General features: G+C 33.4%; 1 protein-coding gene across 1 annotated transcript in view; it reads left to right on the forward strand.

Annotated features, from left to right (window-relative positions):
* RELN (reelin) overlaps nucleotides 1–24,432 on the forward strand; it is a 548,816-nt gene that overhangs the window by 378,339 nt on the left and 146,045 nt on the right. Inside the window, exons 21-23 of the mRNA XM_074193988.1 lie at nucleotides 8,659–8,851; nucleotides 13,816–13,928; nucleotides 22,838–22,975. Of these exons, the coding sequence (XP_074050089.1) occupies nucleotides 8,659–8,851; nucleotides 13,816–13,928; nucleotides 22,838–22,975 (444 nt within the window). The remainder of the gene's footprint in view (nucleotides 1–8,658; nucleotides 8,852–13,815; nucleotides 13,929–22,837; nucleotides 22,976–24,432) is intronic.

Genomic DNA, 24,432 nt, shown 5'->3' on the forward strand with positions numbered 1-24,432 from the left:
ATTGTTGGAAAATTCTTCCTGATTTTAAGCATATTTTTACTTCTGTTACCTCATGTTTCCTTTGAGAAGCCTTTTAGTGTCACAGTTTAGACAGTTTGCCTTATAATAGATAAGTATTGTTTCAAGTCTTGCCTCTGATTTTTACTTGATGCAGGATCCAGGTCAGTTTACCATATCAATCCTCTCTGGCAATTCTTGAAAGATACTTTTCAGAGAAGTTCATCTGTTCTGGCAATGTAATTTCCTCACCAGGATCTCCCTAAACTTATGAGAGCTACAGATCCAGTAAAAACTAGATAGAGCTAGATGGATGGATATATAGATGGATGGATGGACAGACAGATAAATGGATGTCCTCCTAATTCTGTCCATGAGGATCAAATAAAATAAATCTAATCCCTCTTCAATGTGACAACCCTGAAAACACTTAAAAACTGCTATCAAATTTCCTCTGAATGTTCTCTGGATTAAACATTCCCTAGTTCCTTCAATGATTATCATATGATACAAACTTGAGGCTGCTTATCACTAGCCTGCTTACACTATGGCACCTAGAATTAAACAAAATATCTAGATGAGCTATTATGTGGGAAGAGTACAATGGGACTATCATCATTCTCTTACTGAAAACTTGGGTTCTCTTAACAAAGCCCAAAATTGCTTTAGCTTTTTTGTTATGTCACATCACACTTCTGACTCATAATGACCCTGAAGTCCATTAAAATCCCCAGATCATTTGAGAAGTTGATTTTTTATGTTCTCAAGTGTAATACTTTACATTTATGACTATTGAATTTTATCTCATTAGAAACAATCCAATGCTCTAACCCAGTATTCTCCAAAGAAGGAGCCAAGGTCCTATGGATATCCAATAAAGGAGTTAGAGTCTCACACTCCCCTTGAAAGCAAACTCTGATAATCATAACATCACCATTAACCTTTAATAAACAACTTTACCTTTCCACTGATATCCTGAGGCTGTGCAAATTTTTAACTTCCCCATTTTGTTTCAAGTATTGATATTACAGGATAATTTTAATTGTATCTTTTGGAATTTTATCACTAGCCCTGCTTAGGCAAAATCTCCCCATCACATACTTCAGACTTATCATGTAACCACCTATCTGCAAGATGCATCCTTTTGGGGGTACAAGGTAATGGCTAATAGGAGCTCCTCCTTCCCTTTATTTTAGCCAAGTGAGCTGCACAGGATGAGTAGACAAGGTTAGGCTCTAATATATTATTACATCTTTGCATTATTGTTTCTATAAAACTCATCTCCCTTTTAAATTTCCTAATTTTTGTCAAATTAGGAAAGAACTATAATGTGAATTCACTGAGAACTGTCCTTCATTGTTGCCAGTACCCCTCTTTCCCATATTCCCATGAGTCTCTGGGGATGCTGAGACATGAAGCAGGAAATGTAGACTTATAACTAGGTCATTAACAAAATGTCTTTTGGAAGGGGCACAGAAGAGGTTTGGTATTATCAATTTAACATGTAGTTACCCCCAAACCCTTTTGTCCAGCAATTAAGCAATGAGTTTGACTTCCATTCAGTTTTTCTCATGTAAGATACATGTATACATAAGGAGAAATGTTTAGAAATAAAAATTATAAATAAACTGAAAAAAAAATTTCACTATGGAGACATGGTCATAGTCTCCAAAGCCTCTGTACTTTTACTTTTTTCCTATTTTTTTCTCCTATAAACTAGGAGTTTTTTAATGTTATCAGATCCTTGCATCAAAAAGATTTTATTTCTATTATCAGAGTCTTGTATCAGAAAATGCATATGCCAAATATTATGTCTAGTACTATTCTTTGGACAGAGACTATTTTGTGCAAAATAATTTACTATCTTAATTTTTATAGGATGATGGTTTATCTAAATAGAAATACACTTCCAAATCAGGATGAGAAGGTCTGAGTCCAACTTTCTGGATATATTCTGGAAATGGAATCAAGAATAAAGAACCTAAAGATAATAGTCCATATACCTAAAGATTAAAGGGAAAGGGAAAAAAAGAGTAGATAGAAAAAGACATTAAAAGCTCTTGATTTTTGTTAGTCCTTAAGGAGATGCATAAAAGGAATACTCCAAAGTAATTCAGATGCTGAGTTCACCTTTGAAATCTTTAGCAAAAGAAATAAAGGTGAAAAACAGCATAGTCACTTAGGAACTTATAAAAAGTCTTTCAAAAGAAGTAGTGAAAAGAATGCATGAAGAAATGCCTTATATGAAAAAATTCCAAATTTCTGTGAAGCAGTACGCCAGCAAGTTATGGTTTTGAGGCCTATTCTATGAAACTAAAATAAACTGATGATAGAAACAGTGGATGCAAAAAAAAGATTTTTATTGTTTTATTAGATACAACATTAAACTTCATTAAACATCAATACTACTTATTAACAGTTTGTATTTAATTTATTTCAATACAGAAAGCATTAAAAACACTTTTTTTAGTTTCATGGGTGTTAACTTGAGATCTGGAAGGGTTCTCAGAGATTATCTAATCCAGCTCCCAAAATTTATGAATCAGGAAAATGAAGTACAGAAATCTTAGATAATTTGCCCAAAATCACAAAGAGCAACAAGGTATACCAAGTCAGGAAGGACTCTTTGAATAGTACTTTTGTCCCTACTTCTCCCTAAAATCTCTATCAAAAGTTTCAATTCTAGGATAGCTAGGTGGTACAGTGGATACAGCACTGGTCCTGGAGTCAAGACAACCTGAGTTCAAATCTGACCTCAGACATTTAATAATTACCTAGCTGTGTGACCTTGGGCAAGTCACTTAACCCTGCCTTGCAAAAAAACCCAAAAATAAAAAGTTTCAATTCTTTTATTCTCATTCATTCCTTTAGGTAGTAACTTTTTCTCACAAAAATATAGTCTAACAGCTTTATTAACAAAAAATAAAGAGCATCAGTTCAAAGACTTTTATCAGCAATATTATATTCAATTGCAAAAATAGAAAAAAACAAACCCCAAACCTAGAAGCAATTTAAATGTCCAGAAGTAAGGGAATGTTTAAATAAATTATGGCAATGGAATATTATAAATCAATTAAGTTGGGAAAATGTTCAAATTATAAAGAAACCTATAATTAAAGCTTTAAACAATTTCAAGTGGCAATACTGCTGCTTAACAAATTAGTCTGAATTGGTGAAAATAAGAAAATTAAAAACTGAAGGAAAACTTATCAGTAAATGGTTTACAGTTATTCTCATGTCCTTAGCTACTGATCAAAATGTCAGTCTAGGAAAAAATCCATTATATATTTGAAGTCTTACAAAGGGTCTGCTTTTTAATTAAGCCCTACATATATAAACTAAGTGCTGAGGAATCAAGCAGTAAAGACAATGGGTATTCTATACAACTGCCTTCAAAAAGTTTTACATTCAAATGTCCAAAATAAGCCTGGCTCCTCTGTAACACTAAGCAAATAGAACATGGTGTGGATCTTCTATTTTCCTAAAAATTAATCTTTGCATATCTATGAAAGTTTTCTTCACAGCTTTTCAGGGAAAAAATGTTGTGAATTTAAAAATTGATAATTAATGGATAGATAGATAGACAGATATGGAGGCAGAGGGGTGGAACAGAATGTGTGTTAAATCTGGAATCAGAGGACCTGATTTTGAATTCCTCCTTTGCTATTAAATTTTACTCTGACTCTCGATAAACTGAAGAAGCTTTAAGAATCTATTCCCTGTCTGTAAAATAAGGGTGCTTTACTATCTGAACCCTACTTTTCCTCATATATCTAATTGATGTCCCTCAGTCTTGGGAAATTTTCTTCTCTGTATTAGTAAATTTATATTTTAGAATTCATTGAGACTGAAGAATTCATCAGAATTTTCTTTAAACTACTAAAATGTTGTGTGAAATTACCTTTTAATGGAATGGGTTTAAGTATAGAGTAAGTGGTAAAAGAGTGCTTCCTACTCAAGTACTATGGCAGTTTTACATGAATCTGTTATCAAAGGTTTCGTTCTGTGGTTTAAACATTTCCATATCAGGTGCTCTTTTATACAGCCTCAAGAGGTTTGTTGCTTGTTTGTTGTTTGTTGGTGGCAGTGTCCTAGTGGAGTGGGAAAGAGCAGGTGGCTCCCATTCAATGCCTTTTAAAGGATATATCCTCAGATCCTGCAACCTAAGATCTTTCAACTCTAAAAGTAGCTGTTTAAGGCATTCTTGTCAAATAAGATACCTTGCTATCTTCCCTAAAACAAGCAACAAAGTCACACTATTACTATTTCATTAGGCCTCTTCACAGAGAGGAATGAGAGTATTGTTTTAATGTAACTTGTAAAAATACTGATTATTGTGATAGCAATATAATATTGTACTATTATTCCCCTTTTTAGTGACCCATTTGTGGTTCTAAATATTTCTGTTGCAGAAATATCCTTAAATTTCTGAATTCAAATTGATTATATTACCAGTCTTTTGCCATCTGTATGCTGACACAGGCAGGGGTTCTCTTCTGTGCTCATGGTTGTAAAGAAGGGAAGTTAATTTTCATTTTGCCTAGCAGGATATGTACTATCTTGGACAATCAATAACAAGGAGTTATTCAGTAGTTTCTAAGTTATACCCAACTTTTCATGATGCCATTTGAGGTTTTCTTGACAAAGATACTGAAATAATCTGTTATTTTCTTCTCCAGTTCATTTTACAAATGAGAAAACTGAGGCAAACAGAATTAAGTGACTTACTCAGGGCCACATAGCTAATAAGTGTCTGAGGTTAGATTTGAAATCGAGTCTTTCTGACTCCAGACCCAACCCTCTACCATTGCTCCATGCCTCTCATTCTGTGAAAATCTTGATTTTGTTTCAATGAAGAAATTGGGTTGGAGATATTTGAAAGATCATGGGAGGGGACATGTCACTGCACTAGAGGAGGACAAATAACTTTATTTTAAAAAAGATGAAAAGGAATGAAATCTATCAACCATAAACCATTGAACTTGATTTTGATTGATAGCAAAATTATATGATATATTCTTATGGGGATGGTTAATGACAGTTTAGGTCATTACAAACATCTATTATGGCTTCAAAAATAGATCATGCCAAACTAATTTCATTTCCTTTTTTTTAACAAGACTGATGCATCATGGGAATGCTGAAGATAATACTTAAATTTTAGCAAAGTGTTCACTAAAATCTCTCACACTAATTGTGTATTGAAGATGGAGATGTGTAGGCTAAATAATAGTATAGTATAGTGAATTTAGAACTAATTGAATGGCTAAGTCCAAACCCTAGTAAGTAATACTTCATTTTTAACTTGGAAAATAGTCTTTAGAGAATTTCCCTAGGGATCTGTGCTTGAACCTTTGTTTGATATTTTTGCCAATAACTTAGGTAAAGTTATAGATGAAATGTTTGTCAAATTTCCAGATATTAGGAGGATAGATTAACATAGTAGGTGTCAAAATCAAGATCCAAAAACATGTCAGCAGGCTAGAACAATTGGTCAGATTTGATCAGATAAACTTTACTAGGGATAAATGTAAAGTCTTTAATTTAAATTTAACAAAACAACCTATCAGCTATGAAACATGGGAGAAATGTCTAGAAAAGTTTTTTTTTTCTGAAACAGATCTGGGTTATTTTGTGTACTAAAAATGCTATAGTGATAAATTTTATGTGCTATAATAGTGATTTGGTTTTATCTCTATTGAGAGTACAGTGTCTCTCAATTATCAGGATTATCATGGTGATAGTTCCATTATCCTTTACCCTAATCATCCTCCATTCTAAGAATTTTGTTCCATTTTGGGACATTTATAAAGAAAGAATAGAGGCCAACCTGAATTGTAAAGGTCCTCAAGACTAATAAAAATAAACTAATAAATATATAACAATCATCTCCCTGGGAAAAAAAGACAAATTTAATTTTCATTATTAACACTTTCTTAAGTCTAGACAATCCACAAAACAATAAATCGTGCCCCAATTTGTAATTTGTCCATTTCAAAGGTGTAAATGCTCACACTAAAATTTTAATAATTGACTTCAATGCATCTATGCATATGCAAATCAACTGGAGCAACTGGGGATGTTTAGATTAAGTAGATTGATGGGATAGCTGTTTTCAAAGTTCTCAAGAATTATTACTTGGTTAAGGGACTCAAATTGTTCATTTTTCCTCAAAAGTACCCAACCAGGATCAATGAAACATTACAAAGAAGCAAAATAAGGTTTAATGTAAGTGCTATTCAAAAGTGAATTTGGCTTGCCTCACAAGGTACTGGGTTCTCCTTCAAGCAAAGACTGACTATATGACTATGTATTATTGAGTATTTTATAAAGATAATTCTTTTTCAATTATAGGATGATAAAGATGGTTTCTGAATTCTCTTGCACCCCGATATAAGACCAGGGCATAAGTAGAGGAATTAATCTTAGCAGAATAAAGATTCTTTTTCCCTTGACAAGATGATTCAGTTGAATCGGATAGAAAAATCATTTCTTAAAGTAACTCATTTAATATTACTTCCTCACCAATTCTTTCACACACTAGTTTGTTTTGTTATTTCATCAAAGTACAAATTATTGCCCAAGAATATTTGTTAAACCATAGCAAGCTTGTTAGCAGTAGCTGATGATCTTAGCTTAGTAGGGCTATTTACATGAATATTGCTCTAATGAGACCCTAGAAGCAGTTGTAAACCATACAAAACATAATTAGCTAAAAAGTCCATTTGGTACTCAAATACCATTAAATGGTATTACCCTTCAAATGTGCAAGGATGATTCCATCATACCTTTATACAAACAATATTGTGATGGAGTGATAACACCAATTATGGAGTCAGAGAATCTGATTTCCTATCCCTGATTCTCTGCTTTTTACCTGTATAATGGACACATTACCTAATGCCCCTCCATCCTCAATTTTCTCATATATGAATTGCAGAGTTTGGACTGCATGGCCTATAAAGCCTCTTCTAACTCTAATTTGTGATCCTATCATCCTATGAAATTAGAACACTGGTGAGAAGGTCTCATTTAAGATCAGCCTAAAGATGAGGGCGGCTAGGTGGCATAGTGGCCTTGGTGTCAGGAGCACCGGGGTTCAAATCCAGTCTCAGACACTTAATAATTACCTAGCCGTGTGGCCTTGGGCAAGCTACTTAACCCCATTTGCCTTGCAAAAACCTAAAAAAGAAAAAGATCAGCCTAAAGAACGTAATTCTCAGATGAGTTTGGACTTGGTTTCTTTCAAAAAAAGAAAAAAAAATATTGTCCACATCCAGGGAAAGTTTAATCTATTTCCCTTAGAGGAATAGAAAAAATGGAAAAGTTTTGAGTCTTAGTACAATTACTGGGGCCTGGCAGTGCAGGAAGTACATGGAGAAATTAGAAAACTAATGGGGAAATGATTCAAAACTTACAGAAATAGATGAAAAAGTAGAAAACATTTTATTTCCTCATGTCCTCTCTTCTTTTATATTGAGAAGTGGCTAAGTAGAGCAATTAATTTAATGACTTTTTGTGAATGGGGCTGTCACTGGATTCTTTGCTTCTTGTCTTTGAGTCTGCCATGGCCACCTCCACTTTATTGTATTCTAGTCCACAGTGTCTGGGGTTCCTCAGATAACTTGGTGTTTTAGTTCTTTACAATGCAATGATTAAGTAGGAAAGTAGCCCAGCTCCATTGTGGTGTCAGATGTTTGTAAAAAAAATTCTAAATTTTTATAATTCAGATTTTACCTTCCCAAGATGTTATCTTTCATCTATACCACTATTTCTGAAAATAAATATCCCCTACAACAAAGGTGTCACTCACTGCTTACCTGACTTGATTGTGAAATGCTTTACAAAATGTTTAAAAAAATACAACTTAGATAATGTGACTTTGTGGTTTTCTAAGACAAAATATAGATTTCAGGGATCTATTTCTCTTTGAGTTTCACCTTATTGGACTGCAACATTGTTTTACCTAAAGTTGTTGTATACTGTCTGTTACTAGTGTTAGGTGTATCTGAGTAAAACACATTACAAGGATTTTAAAATATATTTAATATTTATTCTAAGGTTATACTCATTTTGATTGATCAGAAGTTAACTGAATTTGATTTCAGAAATTTATTTTTAAATTACTCTCACATATGAGTGTTTCTGCTGTTCTGATAATTTGATACTTCAAACAAAAGTATGAAGATATAAAGGAGGCCTGGAGAAAAATAAGCTGTAAAGTTTCACTTTCCTTTCCTGCCTACCCATTCAACTTATCATGGTTATCATTTTGTTTTCTTATCTCTTAAATTAATGTAAAATGTGAATTTATACAGTATCTCTTTTCTTCTGTACATTCTTATATTCTAACATATCTTTCCAGGAGGTCATAATAATAATTGGGATTTTTAAAAGTTTTTTCCCCATTAGGTCTTACTGAAAGCAATAAGTTGATAAAGCGCTCATAAAAAATTGCATACCATTAAAAGATTTACTAAGAACAATTTCCATAGGGATAATTGAGCTGTGTATAGTTTCATATGTCTCATCTCATCCAGACCCTAGAGCACACATTTTGGTTCCAATACTTGTGGACAATCTCCTAGGCATATATACCTCCTAGGGGTATAAATATCAATGCAACATTTGAGTTTCTGATTCATATTCTGCATCTCTCAGTTTTACAGGAGATTCTAAACTTGCCTCAAGTATGCGATATGTGGAAACACAATCTATGCAGATTGGAGCTTCATACATGATACAGTTCAATCTGGTAATGGGATGTGGTCAAAAATATACTCCCCATATGGACAACCAGGTGAAACTGGACTACTCTACTAACCATGGTCTTACATGGCACCTTGTACAGGAGGTAAGACTTTATGATTGAGTTCTTTCTTTAAAAACTATTGATGGTAAATTTTCACAGGAATAAAAGAAGCAGCTTACAAAAAAAAACACGTTTGAAAAAAATGTCAAATTACTTAACTCACTTTGAATGTCCTTTGTCAGCTCTCCTGATCAAAGAGCTGGAGAGAAGACTTGCAATTGAATCATGTATTCCATGTAATCCAAACTTGCTATGTTGCAAAAGCCTTTTTTAAAAAATATGCACCCTGGAACAGATAGGCGGCATAGTGGATAGCCCACCAACACCAGGGGTCAGTAGGACCTGAATTCAGATCTGACCTCAGATATTTAATTGCTGTGTGACCATGAGCAAGTCAATTAACTCCAATTGCCTCCACAAAAAAAGATATTCCTCCGTCTCCTATCCTAGAATAGATAAGATGCCAATAAGTGAATGAAAACTAAAATGATTTATTAGAGGAAGATTCATTCTGTATTCATTTTGTATTCCTAGAAAGATAGATCCTAATATCATATGATATTAGATAAGGAGTAGGAGACTATAGGTATTGAGCATGATGACAGAGGAAAGGTGACTTCCTTGAATAGAATCACTTATTCTTCAGTTCATTTCCTACATCTGCAGAAATAGAATGATAACTACAGGATATTATAAGAAAAAAACTAACAAAAGCTGTTGCATCAAAATCAAACTGTATAACAATGACATAGCATCACAAGAGGCAAAATCCTTCTATTTTATGCTGAATTGGTTAGAGTACTCTCCATTTAGTAGTGCCCCATGTTTTAAAAAGGAACTGGAGGCAATCCAGAAGAGACTTACAAAAATGATGGATGAGGAATGAAAAATAATATCTACATGTTAAAGAATCTATGTTGTTTAATTTGAAGAAAAGAAGATTGGGGAGTAGTTTTAGTTATTCTCTTAAAATATAGAAAAGGCTTTATGAACTCATCACCCTGATGTTCCAAAATACCATAGAGGAGGAAAAGGAGGCTCATATACACACAAATGCAAACACAAAACACACACACACACACACACACACACACACACATTTAGAATAAACATGAGAAATTCATGATTTAAACATGACTTACGTTTAAACAATGAAATAGCCTAATATTGGAATCTATAGGATATTTATTCTGGATAGATAGGTGAGAGTATTAAATTGTTCAAATGTAGCTCCTTCCATGCTTATCACTTTTCTTTGTGGTCTTATTTCCTTAGGCTCCCTTTTCACTTACCTTTAACTGTAATTGAACATTTCTAATATTTGCCAAATATTTAATGATTCTAAATATAAAAATCCTTTAAGGCAGAAACAGGTTTTTTTTTGCCTTTTCATCTTCAGCACCTATAGTCAATTCCTGGAATACCATGTATTTAATACTGGTTAAATTGAACTTTTAGAGTGTTATTGTTAATCAATTAAAAAATTCAAAGATTAAATTGATTGTGAAAGGTCAGAAATATACTTGAAGTTCTTATCACCAAATTACATAGTAATTTCAACAAATATTTAACAAGAATTTTCTAAATACCTACTACATATAAGGTCTCTTAAGAACCAGACATTCAACGATGAACTGCAGCTTCTGCCCTCAAGGAATTAACAGCCTAATTTGGTGGAAAACACATACACATAAATCAATATGACAGACAAGAAAAGAAAAGAGTCCAACAAGGCACATTTAGGGAATTTAATTTAAGCAAATTTAAATTTTCAAAGAAAATCTAAAGAGAGAGAGAACTCTTTCCCCTTGGGATCAGGAAAAGTTTCAAGGAAGAGTAAACAGTTCAACAGACAGAAATGAAGAGAATGTGTATATTCCAGACACAAGCGGGGGGAAAACCCCTGTAAATTCTAAAGAGGATGAAGAATGGAGGAAAATTGAACAACAAGTAGTCATTGAGTATAGATACTAAAGAGTTCTTTTTCTCTCCCTATCTACTCCCACACTTTCATTGAACAAAAGGAAAATACCTCTTGTAACAAATACACTGACCAAGCATTAACGTCCCATATTGATTCATGTATGTACAAAAATGTATTTTTCATTTTGCATCTCTTAAATTCTCACCTCTGTTGTCAAGAGATGAATAGCATTCTTCATCATTGCTTTTCTAAAATCATAGTTAATCTAATTCTCAAATCTTTAAAAGATTTGTTCTGCTCACTTTATTCTCCATCAGTTCATAAAAATCTTTAGCATCTTTTTCTTAAATATTCCTTTATTTCTTATGGCTTAGAAGTATTCTAGTATACCTATAGGCAATAATTTATTTAGCTTTTCCACAATCAGTGGGCCTCCTTTTACTTTAAAGGAGTATTTTTCAGAGAGATTCATTGAAGATATTTGATTATGTTAGTGACCTAGTCAGATATGCATCTTGGAAAGATTGTTTTGACAGTTTTATATATAAGATAAATTAGGGAGGCAAAAGACCCAAAGAAGGGAGGCCAATTAGTATATCATGGTATTTCAGGTGAGAGGTGTGGACCTTAATTAGGGATGATATAGAAAAGAGAATAAGTGTGAGAGAGATTGTAGTGGTAGAATTGATAAGACTTTAAAACTTAATGAATATAAGGAATTAGGAATTAGAAAAAGTCAAGAACAACTTCAAAGTTATGAACCTGAGGAGTGAACTCAGGAAAAAATGGTAGTGCCCTCAACAAGACTAGGCAAGTCGGAAGGAAGGGGCATGTTTAGCAGGGAAGCTAACAGATTCCATGTAGGATTTGTTGAGTTTAAGGTGCCTACAGGGTTTGTGAGAAGAAATGTCTAGTGGGCAGGTGATGTAAGGCTGGAATTCAGGACAAAGATTAAAGCCAGATAAATAGATATATTTGTCTTCACAGAAGAGTACCTAGAACATAGAGAGAATTATATATGTTCATTTCCTACAACTACATATTATGTAGCTACAATTGAAGCTAGGAGACTACAAAGGAGCATGTAGAGAGAAAGAAAAAGGGCTAAGCAGAGAGCCCTGGCAGACAACTGCATTAGAGAACGGAAGGAGGGAGATGACTCAATAAAGTAAATTGAAGACTGGTTAGAAGAAGAGAACCAGAAAAGACCATGGTAATAGAAGACAGAGAAAGAGAGAATATCATGAAGGATCTAAAGTCAATTTTGTCACCTTGTACAGAAACCTCAAGAGGAGTGAGAACTAAAAAAAGTTCATTGAATTTTTCAATTCAGGATCATTGGTGACTTGTTTCAATAAAGTAATGAGGTTAGAAAATCTAATATGTGGGCATTTGTTTTGGTTGGTTATGCATATTTGCTTCCAAGTACTTTGTTTTTCTTTCTTTCTTCAATGGTGGGAGGGGGGAAAATTAGAAGAGAATAGAAGGAAGGTCAAAAGGAATCGCTTGTTGAATTTATTATATACATTGCCTGAAAAAAAATCACAAACTCTACATAATAGAGATTGATGTTTAATTCTGTCCTATTTCACAAAGTATTTGAAAATGCTTTTAAGTTTTGGAGTTTATTATGTTCAAAAAAATTTTTAAATTAAAGATAAAGTAGATATTGAAAAAGTAGAGGTAGTGAGAATAAAAGCCTAACAGTGAAAGGAAGGAAAAAGAGTGTAATTTCATACAGAGTAGCAGAATTAATAGAAAGTATTTTGGAATAGGGAAGATTTTTACCTACTTGCAGGCAAAAGAGAAAGTCAATAGAAGAGTAAAGATTGACAGAGAGGATAGATGAAACAAAGAGTGATGGGAATGGTTGGCCAACTGGAGAGTAAGAATTATAGTTGAGTGATCCTTTGAAGGATGGAGCAAGAAACAGGAGGAAGAATATAGCATCAGTCTTTTAATTTAATGGATGATAGAAATAGACTTGTGGATATGAAAGTAAAATTAATTGAAAAGAGATATTTAAACCATATCAGTGAAGAGTTTGATAGTCAATAAGAGATAAATAAAAAGAATGTCATAAATAATGAAAACCCAAATGAAGTAAGTCAATGAAATTGATTTCCTAACATCATTTAAAAATATTCAATTTTAAGAACAGAGGAGGAAAATGCATACATTATCAAGTATTGGTCATTAGGAGGGCTGGAAGAGTTAGAAACACTCATTTTCAAGAGTTCAAATATAGCTATGGGCCTGGGCAAATCACTTTGCTCTGTTTGCCTCAGTTTTCTGATCTGTAAAATTAAGTGAAGGAAAAAAATGGCAAACCATTCCAAAATTTTTGCCAAGAAAACCCCAAATGAGGTCATGAGGAGTTGACACAAAATGACAACAACAACAACAAACAAAAAGGAACAATAGTTCAATGATGAAATGTCTTCTACACTATTACCATGCTGAAATTCATCAGCTACAGGAGGGTCAAGAAGAAGAGTAATTAGAGTGAGAACAGAGAGGGTAAACTAAAATGACAATCTTAGATTTATATTGCAGAAGGCACTGTGAGAGCAAAAAAGCAGCATAAGGACTGAGACATAGGAGTTGTGGAAGGAAAGAAGAAAGAAATTTCAAGAAACACAATACACTGAACACTATAAGTGAATGAGAGAGAGATGTGGTGTTAGTGGAAGTTTAATGAACTTAGAGTATAAGAAGGGTTGTAAATTTCAGTACTAAAGTTTCCAAGGATAATTGAGAAGAATTAAGTTAGAGACCAAGAAATCAAGAATTATATGCTGTTACTCTAGGCGAAAAGTTAGGATAACAGGTCAATAAAGTTAATCTATGTATGTATGTTCATTTAAATGCATTAAGCATCATCTTGGGAATTTTTCCAAAATATTATAGTCTGACAAAGAAAGAAAAAGTCTTACATCCAAATCTCAGATTGGATCTAATTTAATATGTAGAACCCTTTAAGATCTTGTTCATTTCTAGAATGATTAAACCTTGACATGTAGAGAAAAAATTATAAAAGAAAAATATAAATATAATATTAATCTTTCATTTTTTTATTTAGGAATGCCTTCCAGGAATGCCTAGCTGTCAAGAATTTACATCTGCAAGCATCTATCATTCCAGTGAATTTACACAGTGGAGAAGGATCACTGTACTTCTTCCTCAGAAAACTTGGTAAGAGATGTTTTAAAATGTTGTTATCTTTACCTTGGTGCATTCTAGATTTGCCATATGACTATTTTTATGTACATTATTGGATTACAAAATATAAGTTAAATACAATGAGGAGCTCTCTTTTTTGGTTTTCTCTTATAGAAATGAGGATTCTTGTGTGGCCTTGGGCAAGCCACTTAACCCCATTTGCCTTGCCAGAAAAAAAAAACCTAAAAAAAAAAGAAAAAGAAATGAGGATTCTTGTCTATTTAAGAGTATCAAATTTGGCATTAGCAGGGAACTATAAACTTGTAATTTCATCTAAAAGTTGTGTTTCATAAAACATATGTCTTTTTCTCCTCTTTTCCTAAAATGATCTTTTCACAAATTCACAATGATGTGGAAATATCATTAGATTGGGAACCAGAAGACCTGGGTCTAAAATTGGCCTAAAATTATCTTTGTGATCTTGAACAGATATTAAAAACTCTCTGAACCTCATTACTCATATGAAGAATTTATTGACTAAATAACTTCTCAAGAAGGAGCTTCATGCTCAGAAGAAGAACATCAAGTATAAGCTCATATCACTCTTGAATTGCTACCCTTCCTACATCATATTCTGAAAAGAAAATCAGAAATGCTGAACAAATTCTTGTTTGGAATTTATAAAGTACTTAGCCTAAAGATTTGATTTTATGGTTTAAAAAACTTTTATTTCTCTTTATTTTAAGAAAGATAAAATTATTTTATTATAATAGAATGAGCCTTTTTTGTTAGTTGTAATTAAAAATTTCAAAATTTGCTACCCAGGAATTTTCCATATCTTCATTCTACCTTCTAACTTTGTTTCCCATGTTTTACAGTAACATATTTCCACTTTGTCTAACCCTCTCTATTTTGATACTCTGCTGCTTAGTTTTATTTTTGTTTTTTCAAGGCACTGGGATTAAGATTACACAGTTAGATAATTATTAAATGTCTGAGGCCAGATTTGAACTCTGGTCCTCCTGACTCCAGGGCCTGGACTCTATCCACTATACCACCTAGCTGCCCCTGCTGATCAGTTTTTAATTAAACATTTTTTTAAAAATTAAAGTAGATTTTTTAAATGTTATATATTTCAAATTATAAAAGACTGACAATGAAAGAGTAAAAGACTAAAACTGTAGTTTTTCATTCAGTTTTGGTTGTATCTCACTGTGATCTCATTTGGAGTTTTCTTAGCAAAGATACTGGAATGGTTTGCCATTTCCTTCTCTAGCTCATTTTATAGATGAGGAAACTGAGACAATAGAGTTAAATGACTTTCCTAGAGGGTCTAAGGCCATATTTGAGCTCAGCAAGAGGAGTTTTCCTTGCTCTAGGCCTAGTACTCAATCCACGGAGCAAGCTAGTTCTATTATTTGAATTACGTTTTCAATATAGTTAAGATTTCAAAAATATCATCTTGATCAGTATTCAAAGTAATTTCAAAAATCATAGGAACAGAGATTTAAATCTGAAAGTCTTAGAGGCCATCAAATCCATTCTTTTTGTTTTACAGAAGAGGAAACTGAGATCCAAAGAAATGAAATGATTTGCCCAATAATATTTAGCAAGGAAGTGAAACAAAAAAGAATATGAGAATCCCTGGATGGAATAGACAGTTTTATAAAAAGAAGGAAGAAGTAGAGTAATCTAAGCTTGTCTTTAAGTTAATAAGAAGCCAGTGGAGAGGATGGGAATAATATTGCAATTAGAGAGGGCATAATTACTATAAAAAGATCCTAGAGCTGACAACATAGAATAGGGTCAAGGGCAAGAGAGTCATTAAAGATTACCAAAAGATATGCATTCCTAGCTCTGGAATATTAGAAAGTCAAAAAAGTAAGTATTCTAAGTTAGCAATTAGTGAAATATTAAAGTGGCAGATCATGAATTAAAGGCTGAGTATAAAGGCAAGTAAAGTCAGATTAGAAAAGATAGACTTGGAAAATAGCAATAGGTCAAGAGATTAAACCCAGGGTTAGGGAGCCTTTTTTCTGTCAAGGGCCATTTTGATATTTATAACATCATTTTCAGGCTAAATTTGGTCAAACATTTAATTCAGTCCTTCAAAGCTATTAGATTTATTGAATTTCGAGTCCCTGCCTGTGGTTGCTTTGGCAATGCCAGATTGATATAACCTGTGTGTAGGAGGCTTCCCCACCCCTAGATCAGAGTCAGGTCAAGAGTAGGTTTAGTTTAGTATAGCTAGGAGGCAGAGTGGATAGATTACCAGACTTGGAGTCAACAAGACTCATTTTCCTGAATTCAAATGGATCATTTGATCCTGTTTGGTTCAGTTTTCTCATCCATAAAATGAGATGGAAAAGGAAATGATAAACTATTCCAGGATCTTTCCCAAGAAAACCCCAAATGAAATTGGACATGAACTGAATTGACTGAACAGCAATATTTAGTATGAGTAAAACACTAGGGATGAAAAGCATGGTTGGAGACAGTAGTATTTCAGAGCAAATTAAATAGAACTTTAGGACTGTGCTAGTGGGACAATCCTGAGAGACTGTGAGATCTAAGATCTGACTGTTCTAGTATATGTCTAAAGTGAAGTGTTTTCGCATTGAGATTGAAAGAGATTGAAAAATAGTGTGGTCAAATTGTTTTAAAAGTAAACAGTCATCAAGGGGCAGCTAGGTGGCTCAGTGGATAGAACACTGATTCCCTGGAGTCAGGAATACCTGAGTTCAAATCCTGCCTCAGACGCTTAATAATTACCTAGCTGTGTGGCCTTGGGCAAGCCACTTAACCCCATTGCCTTGCAAAAACTAATTTAAAAAAAAAAGCAATCAGCATGAATCTTGTCACCAATGGAGATGGCAGGAGATAGTGATCAAAACATAATTTCAACAATGAATCTGTGAAAAAGTTTGGAGGATTACTTTTTGGGAAGTGGATGATAAGACCAAAATGTATATTCATTAAGACCCATGAGTGCAGAGGTATCAAACCCAAATTGGGAGGAGGGGGCCAGAGAGGTGATCTACTCATTAAGCCCCTGATATTCCTAAGTGTGACCTGAACCAGATTCAAATGTAATTGGGAAACATTTAACAAAATAAATGAAATCATAATGACATAAATAATGTTGACTTATAGTTTTCTAAATGTCCCAGGGATTCGTTCCATTTGAGTTTGACAGCAGTGCTTTAGAGTATGCTGAATTATCAAGTAACATTGTCAAGTCCTCACCTATCCATGTTCAACAAAAGTTTTTTGGGCTCTAGAGAATAGTTCATTCATCTTTGAGATTTGTGCATGCCTGTTCCATGGGGTGCTGAGTGCTCTACCTCCCTCGATGAAGAAGCAATGGCTCATTGACAAGGACATGTGGGTTTGTGAATTTTCCCAATAACAATTAAATTCTTAAGCCCTCCCTTAGCAGTGATTCCTCATCTTGCTAACTTGCTTTATTGAAATGAGTCCTAATCAAATAACCTTGGCGTAATGAAATTGACTCTGCTCAGAAGACAGATGTGCTTGAAATACAGAAGTTTTAGCATAAATGAGTAAACAAATAAACAGTGCATAGCAATCAGCACCCAATGCTTAAACAAATAATAAAAACATTTATCTAGAAAGTTAATAGTCTATTGCTCTTCTAAATCCCGAGCTCCCTCTATAGCATAGAAGGGTGACTCTGTGTAGTTCTCCATATTTTCTCCCCCTACAAGTCAGTAAATGACTGCCTACTCAATCTCAGATCCCATATCTAGCAGGGACAGGGTTCACTTAGACTCTGGAGGAATTGTTAATCCTGCAATTCAGAGCACATGGAAAGACCTTTTGAGAAAACTAAACTTCCCAATGCAGATGATTTTCTTCAACTTGGCTGTCTTTTTTCCCAGGGGATACTAATTTTTTCTGACCACAATTAGTACATCACAGAACTGTGTAGATGAATTCAAGGGTTGGTACAATGAAAAGAACAACCTGCTGTCTCCACTGCCTGTCACAACATCCCTTTCTGGCTTTGAATTCAATACCCCTTCAATCCAATTTTGATCCTCAGTCCCTATCTACATCTGCAACCAAAATGTCTCTCTAGTCTACAAAGCTGGTTGGAGTCTCTGTAGAGTTATAAAGATGCTATAGATATGCAACAACTCCTTCAAACCAAGAGATTGTCAATTTGTTCATTGGACTCTGAGAATGCTCTCTAAAAGATAATGTAATTTTACCCAATTAGAGTATGAACCAAATAGCCTAGCTCCCCAGATATTATACCTTAAAAGTAGATCTGAAATTATTTAATTTAGATTTTCCCAGAAGTAATAATCAGAGCAGAACAATACAGACATCTCAGTATTTACTTTAGCATTCTAACTTATCAATATGTAAATCAAATATTATTGTAGCTTCAGAAATGCCAGGTGTTCTAAATTGCTGTTTTTATGAAGCTTGGTGTTGTATTATTTAAAAAACTGGAATGTAGGGATGAAGTACATTCATTTTCCTCAAAGTAGTGAACTTGATCCTTTTATTTATCTTACAAGTTTTGAAGGAGTGTGTTTTCCTAAAGATTCAAAAAGGATAGGGAAGTTTGTGCAGTGCAGCTTGAACTAGAATACACTTTGGCAAATCTCCCCTCATTGTCCTAGTGTTGTTATTCAAACATGTGAAACCCTAAACATAGAACCATCAAGCAAATGTAGTTTTCCCGAGTCTTGTGTATATAAAGATCTGTTAGCAGGAAAAGGTTTTAGATAGGACTAACTTGTAGGAAAATCCATGAATATATGCACCTGTTCAGAGCAATTGTATTATATAAGAATTGAACATTTGTTATCCAATGAAAATTAATTTCAATTTTATGAGAGACATTTACATAAGAACAGGATTTAATGAGACCCAAACAGCTGTCAGTCTCTGACTTCATAAACAAATCAACACTTAATGACTGAATAAGAGTTTTGGAATAATTGGGTAGATGTAATTACACTGATTCTGAAGGTGGCAAGTAAAATTTTGTCAGCTTGTATTTACCTTGATTTCTCAGGTTCCCTGACTATCAAGAGAGGACTTGACATTATTTTATTTCAGATACTGAACTCTATAGGGTAAAAATCAAATAAAGAAGAGCATTGAATTTTATTTTTGGTGCCCAATCTGCCCCTGGGAATTTTAAGGTACTAAGGTATTTGTCCAGAAACCATAAGGCATCCTCATATCTCACAGTAATTGCCTAACTTTCTGAATGAATCCAGTGTACACATGAAATAAACACATGATTAACCTTCAAAGTACAGTCACTGGTTTTTCAGAGTAGGAGAAGAGGAGTGGAAAGTTTAAGCATTTATATTTTGGAAGCTATTTAGCTGTGTGACAAGTGAAAATCAATGAGATCACACTTTGTATTCATACATGTGGCCAAATGGAGATTACTCAAGAAAACCAGGTGGTTTTTAATCACTGAAAATATGGCCAACATCCAACCTTTTTTCCCTTTCCTTTCTCATAATTAGCATGGTCACATTCAAGTATGTATGACAGTCTTTAATAGAATAATCCACTTTAAGCTGCTTTTATCCAGGGGAACTAATATAGCTTTAGAGTGCTTACAGTAGGCATGAATCAACTGGAAAAGGATGAGAAAAATTTATTTAGAATTTGCTTATGTATAAATATTTAGACAAATAATTTCAGTGTAGCAACAGTAACCTTAGAGTCCATATTGTATTGCCATATTAAGGTAAAATTGAGTTACCATGAAATTCTCTAAGTATTTCTACTAACACACTGATATATCTATGTAGATAGATAGATAGATAGATAGATAGATAGACAGACCAGTGTATTAGTGGAAGTACTTAGAGTATATATATACATATATATATATATATATAAATTTATTCACTCCATAAGCATTTATTAAATATCTAATATATGTAAGGGATTGTACTAAGCAGGGAAGACTCAGAGGCAAAAAAAAAAGTTCTAATACTCAATTACATTCTACTGAAGGGTCACAATATTTTTGCAGATAAGTGCAAGAGAGTTTGGAGAAAGAGGAGAGGTATGGAAAAAGAGAAAGAGAAAGAGTTATTAGGGGCAGTTAGTTGTCTCAGCCAACCCTTGAGTCAGGTCCTGAATTCAAATGCAGACTCAGACATTTACTAAGTGTGTGAGCCTGTGTAGGTCACTTAATCCTTTTTGACTCAGTTTCCTCATCTGGAAAGTGAACTCAAAAATGGCAAAACAAGGGGAGGCTAGGTGGCGCAGTGGATAAAGCACCAGCCCTGGAGTCAGGAGTACCTGGGTTCAAGTCCGGTCTCAGACACTTAATAATTACCTAGCTGTGTGGCCTTGGGCAAGCCACTTAGTCCCATTTGCCTTGCAAAAAAAAAAAAACTTTAAAAATGGCAAAACACTATCAAGAAAACATCAGATTGAGTCATAAAGAGTCAGACTGGACTAACTACCAAAAAAATTACATACTTGTTGTAGTCCCCATTTGAAGGCAGTGTTTTCACTCATCCTTGTATTTCTAGGGCTAAACACTTAATAAATGCTTATGAACTCTGAGAGCTAGGAAGTTAAGTAACTAGTCAATTGGCCAGTTTTGTGTCAGAGTCAAGATGTGACCCCAGTTTTTCCTGACCTGGGCTGGGGTCTCCATACTTTGGGATACCATGCTTCTTCTCTTACAGGATCATTATAAGGCTCAAATGAGTGAAATATTTGCATACTTTTTAACTAAAGTTCTATTGAAATGCCAGCTATTACTAATTCTACTGTTTTCGACTTAAGTATTTTCTCAGATTCAAAAACAAAGAAGTCATATTTCTGGTGCTTTTCATTATTTGGCTTGAAAATTCTTTGAGTAAACTATCTTATAGAAGATTTCAAAGATGTGCTGAATCATCTATCCCCACAGCTGAAACATCCAGGTTAAACTTCTAACACCACTTCATGCAATAGAGCTAATATACAACTTTAAAGAAAAAAAAACTACTCCTACAAATGACCATTTCAGTCCAGAAATCATAGGGCTGTTAGGTGATCATGAAGATCCATTTTTCTCATTTGATAGAATTGAAAATTGAGATCTGAAGAGAAGTTCAATGACATCATGTTCAAGGGTCATATAGCTCATTAATACTAAAATTGCATCTAGAACTCTCCTTCTGACTTCCTACCTAGAAGTTTTATTTCCATTATACTTCCATACTTTATTTTAAAAAACAGGTAAATTAGAATAGAAACTTCTAATCTATACTATAGGGGAAAGCATTATTATTATAAAATAATAATGAGAATTGTCCAACTTTTCAAAATTATGTAGAATGGAGAGTCAATGAGTAGAATAAACTTATTTATCTTTGCATATAATGCATTCTTCATTAATACCCTCATTACTATAGATGAATGAGTAGTTTCTACTATATCAAATTGATAACTATTGTATTTATGAAATTAAATATGTTAAATGTATTACTAAATTCACTTCAGTTATTTAGCAAATAATTTTAGTAGCAATAGCCTGGATCCCATACATTTGGCATAGTTCATACCTTTGAGAAGTTTTTGATAAAAAAAATTATCAAACCAGTAAAAGACCTTTTCTTATTATGGAAAACTACTACTTTTTCTGAAAGCTGCTTTTCAATGTAGTTAGGAAAGTTTCAGCAGCTTTTTTTTTGAAAATGAAAATCATTATTTCAAATGAGCTGAGCAAAATCTCATTGGAAATACCACTAAGGATCATTAATGTGCAAAAAAGGCAACATTCTGCTAGATGCACCTCAATAAATTCAGGAATCACCCTACTAGAACTAGAAATGCAAACCCATTATCTGCAGATCATGGATAAAAGAAAAATAATAAAGGCCTACTCTGAACTTCAACAGTATTCTGTGTACTTGATGCAGTAAGAGTTCTTGAAGAGCCCTCAAGGTCTGTTCTATCAATGAATTCTGTACTTGGAAGAGAGAATTCAGTCTGTGGTTCTGGGCATGCCCATTCATTTCTGAAAATCATTCCTAAATGATTACTGCAAAATAGCAATTATCTGCCTTTCTACCAAGTAAACCTCAGGAAGGGGGGAAATTCATACTCCTGGAGGTTTAAAAAAAATACTTTGGGGAATTGAGTAAATGAAAGTGGTTCTTTAAAAATATTCTTCAGTTACCACTTGGAAATATGACCAAACTTCTGCTGCAGATATGTCAATAAGCTTTTTCTTCTTCAGACCTCTTGACTAATTCAAAACCAAGTTCCCTAGGATTTCTCAATGTTTACTAGACTACTTAATTTTTTCTATTTTTCTATTTAATATCAACTTGTCTTTGGAAAAAAGTTAATTTTTCAGTGAAAATAAACAGATTTCTGGATATTCTTGCTTATCTTATCTAAGTAATGTTGCAATGTTATATATTCCATGTTATCTTCTCTAATCCTCCCCTAAATCATTCTGCTATTACCCCTTGTTTTATTTTGAGAGTCAACTTGAAGTTAGTCTTCCTAAAATTTGATACAAAATGTTCAAAATTTAGCAATCATCCAATATAATAAGGTGGGTTTTTTTAAAAAAATCTTTCCCCTTAAGCTTATTTTACTAGTATTGAACATTACTATACAATGTAATAATGTTTGTTGTTTTTATTTACATATTTTTTCTAAAATTCAATCATTTTAATAATTTGTGCAAATTTGTGCAAAACTCCTTTTGGTTTTTACAATGTATTACTTATAACAGTTATATTTTTTCACTTTAACATTTCAAGAAAGCTAAGTTCAATGTGTAAAAAAGTGGTTGAAAGCCAAATAAAAATTCTAGAGAACTTTTAAGCTAAAAACAAAATGATATTGAGAATGTGTAAGTTTAACATCCCTAAATAGGGAGGTTCAAAGAATGATACTTTCTTTTCCTTTTAATATATTTCTAGGTCCAGTGCTACTCGCTTCCGTTGGAGTCAGAGCTATTATACAGCACAAGATGAATGGGCTTTAGACAATATTTATATAGGACAGCAATGTCCAAACATGTGCAATGGGCATGGCTGGTGTGAGCGGGGATTATGCAAGTACGTATTAAAAAAGGAGTGGAAGGAGTCTCTGAAACATTAGAATTCTCTTTATGAACATTACCCCAGTATTGGTCAAGTAGTTATGTGAATGAATTATTATATATGGAATAACCAAATGGAAATATTCTTTCTTCCCCTTGGTTCAGATAAATGGAATACATTATTACCCTATTGAGTTATCTATCAGGGAACTTAGATTTTTCTTCTCAAAATCAAACCTCCAAAAAAATCCTTCCCTGAAAATTAGTTTGTTCAGGGTGGCAATTAGAAGTTTGAAGAGTCTTCTTTTCCCTTCAACTGTAAGTCTTAAAAACACCATCTAAGCATACTGTAAAGTGTGACCTTTCATCTCCACCACTCTTCAAAAAATTGTATTTTATAGTATACTCCCTCCTGACCTCCAAGTCTTAGACTCTCTAGGCTCCTTCAAAGCTCAGCTCAAGCACAACCTTCTTTAAGAGACTTTCTCTGATCCCTGCAGTTATAGTGGTTTCCTTCAAAAATTAACTTGTATTTGTTTAGATTATATTTATTTATATATCTATATCCATATATACACACAAACATATATATAGAGAGAGAGACAGAGAGAGACAGAGAGACAGAGAGACAGAGAGACAGAGAGAGAGAGAGAGAGAGAGAGAGAGAGAGAGAGAGAGAGAGAGAGAGAGACTGAGAGACTGTCTCTTCCAATAGAAAATAAGCTTCTTGAGGGCTATCTTGGAACATAGTAGTTGCTTAATAAATTCTTATTCTTAAATAAATGGGCAAAGTGCTTGAAAAATGCTATCCATTGATGATTGATAATGCAAGAAGAGACAACTCTCACTGTTGAGTATGGAAGAAGACACACACACACATATATACATATGAGAATATGAATTTATGTGCATATATACATGCATATATGTATTATATATGCATACATACACAAACATTTTATATATATATTAGAACTAGAGAAGTATCATCCTAATATTTCTTTCTCAAATCATAGCTTAGATTTCTAGTTTTACAATAACAAAATCTGCTTAAGTAAAATGAATTGATGTCTGTCCCAAAGTACTTACCTCTTTCTTGAAAATTCACTAGATTCCTTTAGCTAAAATATTGATCCCTGTTAAAATGTAAATACCTCTAAGATAACCCTTTCATTATCTTTGCCAAGAAATCCCCAAATGGGGTCACTAAATATCAACATTTAAACAGTTAACAGTCATTGTGCCTTAGAGTGAATGAATTGATGACTTGTTTCCTAAAAGTAGGTTTTAACAATGGAAATCATAAAGTCACAGCAGGGCTGAAAATATTTATAAAGTGAGATAAGTAATGGAGTGAGTAGTGTACCAGTTCTGGAGTCAATAGGACTTGAATTTAAATCCAGCCTCAGATATTTACTAGCTGAGTAATCTTGGACAAGTCACTTATTCCTGATTGCCTCAAAATAAATGAAT

This window comes from Macrotis lagotis, chromosome 7 (genome assembly GCF_037893015.1).
Source record: "Macrotis lagotis isolate mMagLag1 chromosome 7, bilby.v1.9.chrom.fasta, whole genome shotgun sequence".
NCBI lineage: Eukaryota > Metazoa > Chordata > Mammalia > Peramelemorphia > Peramelidae > Macrotis > Macrotis lagotis.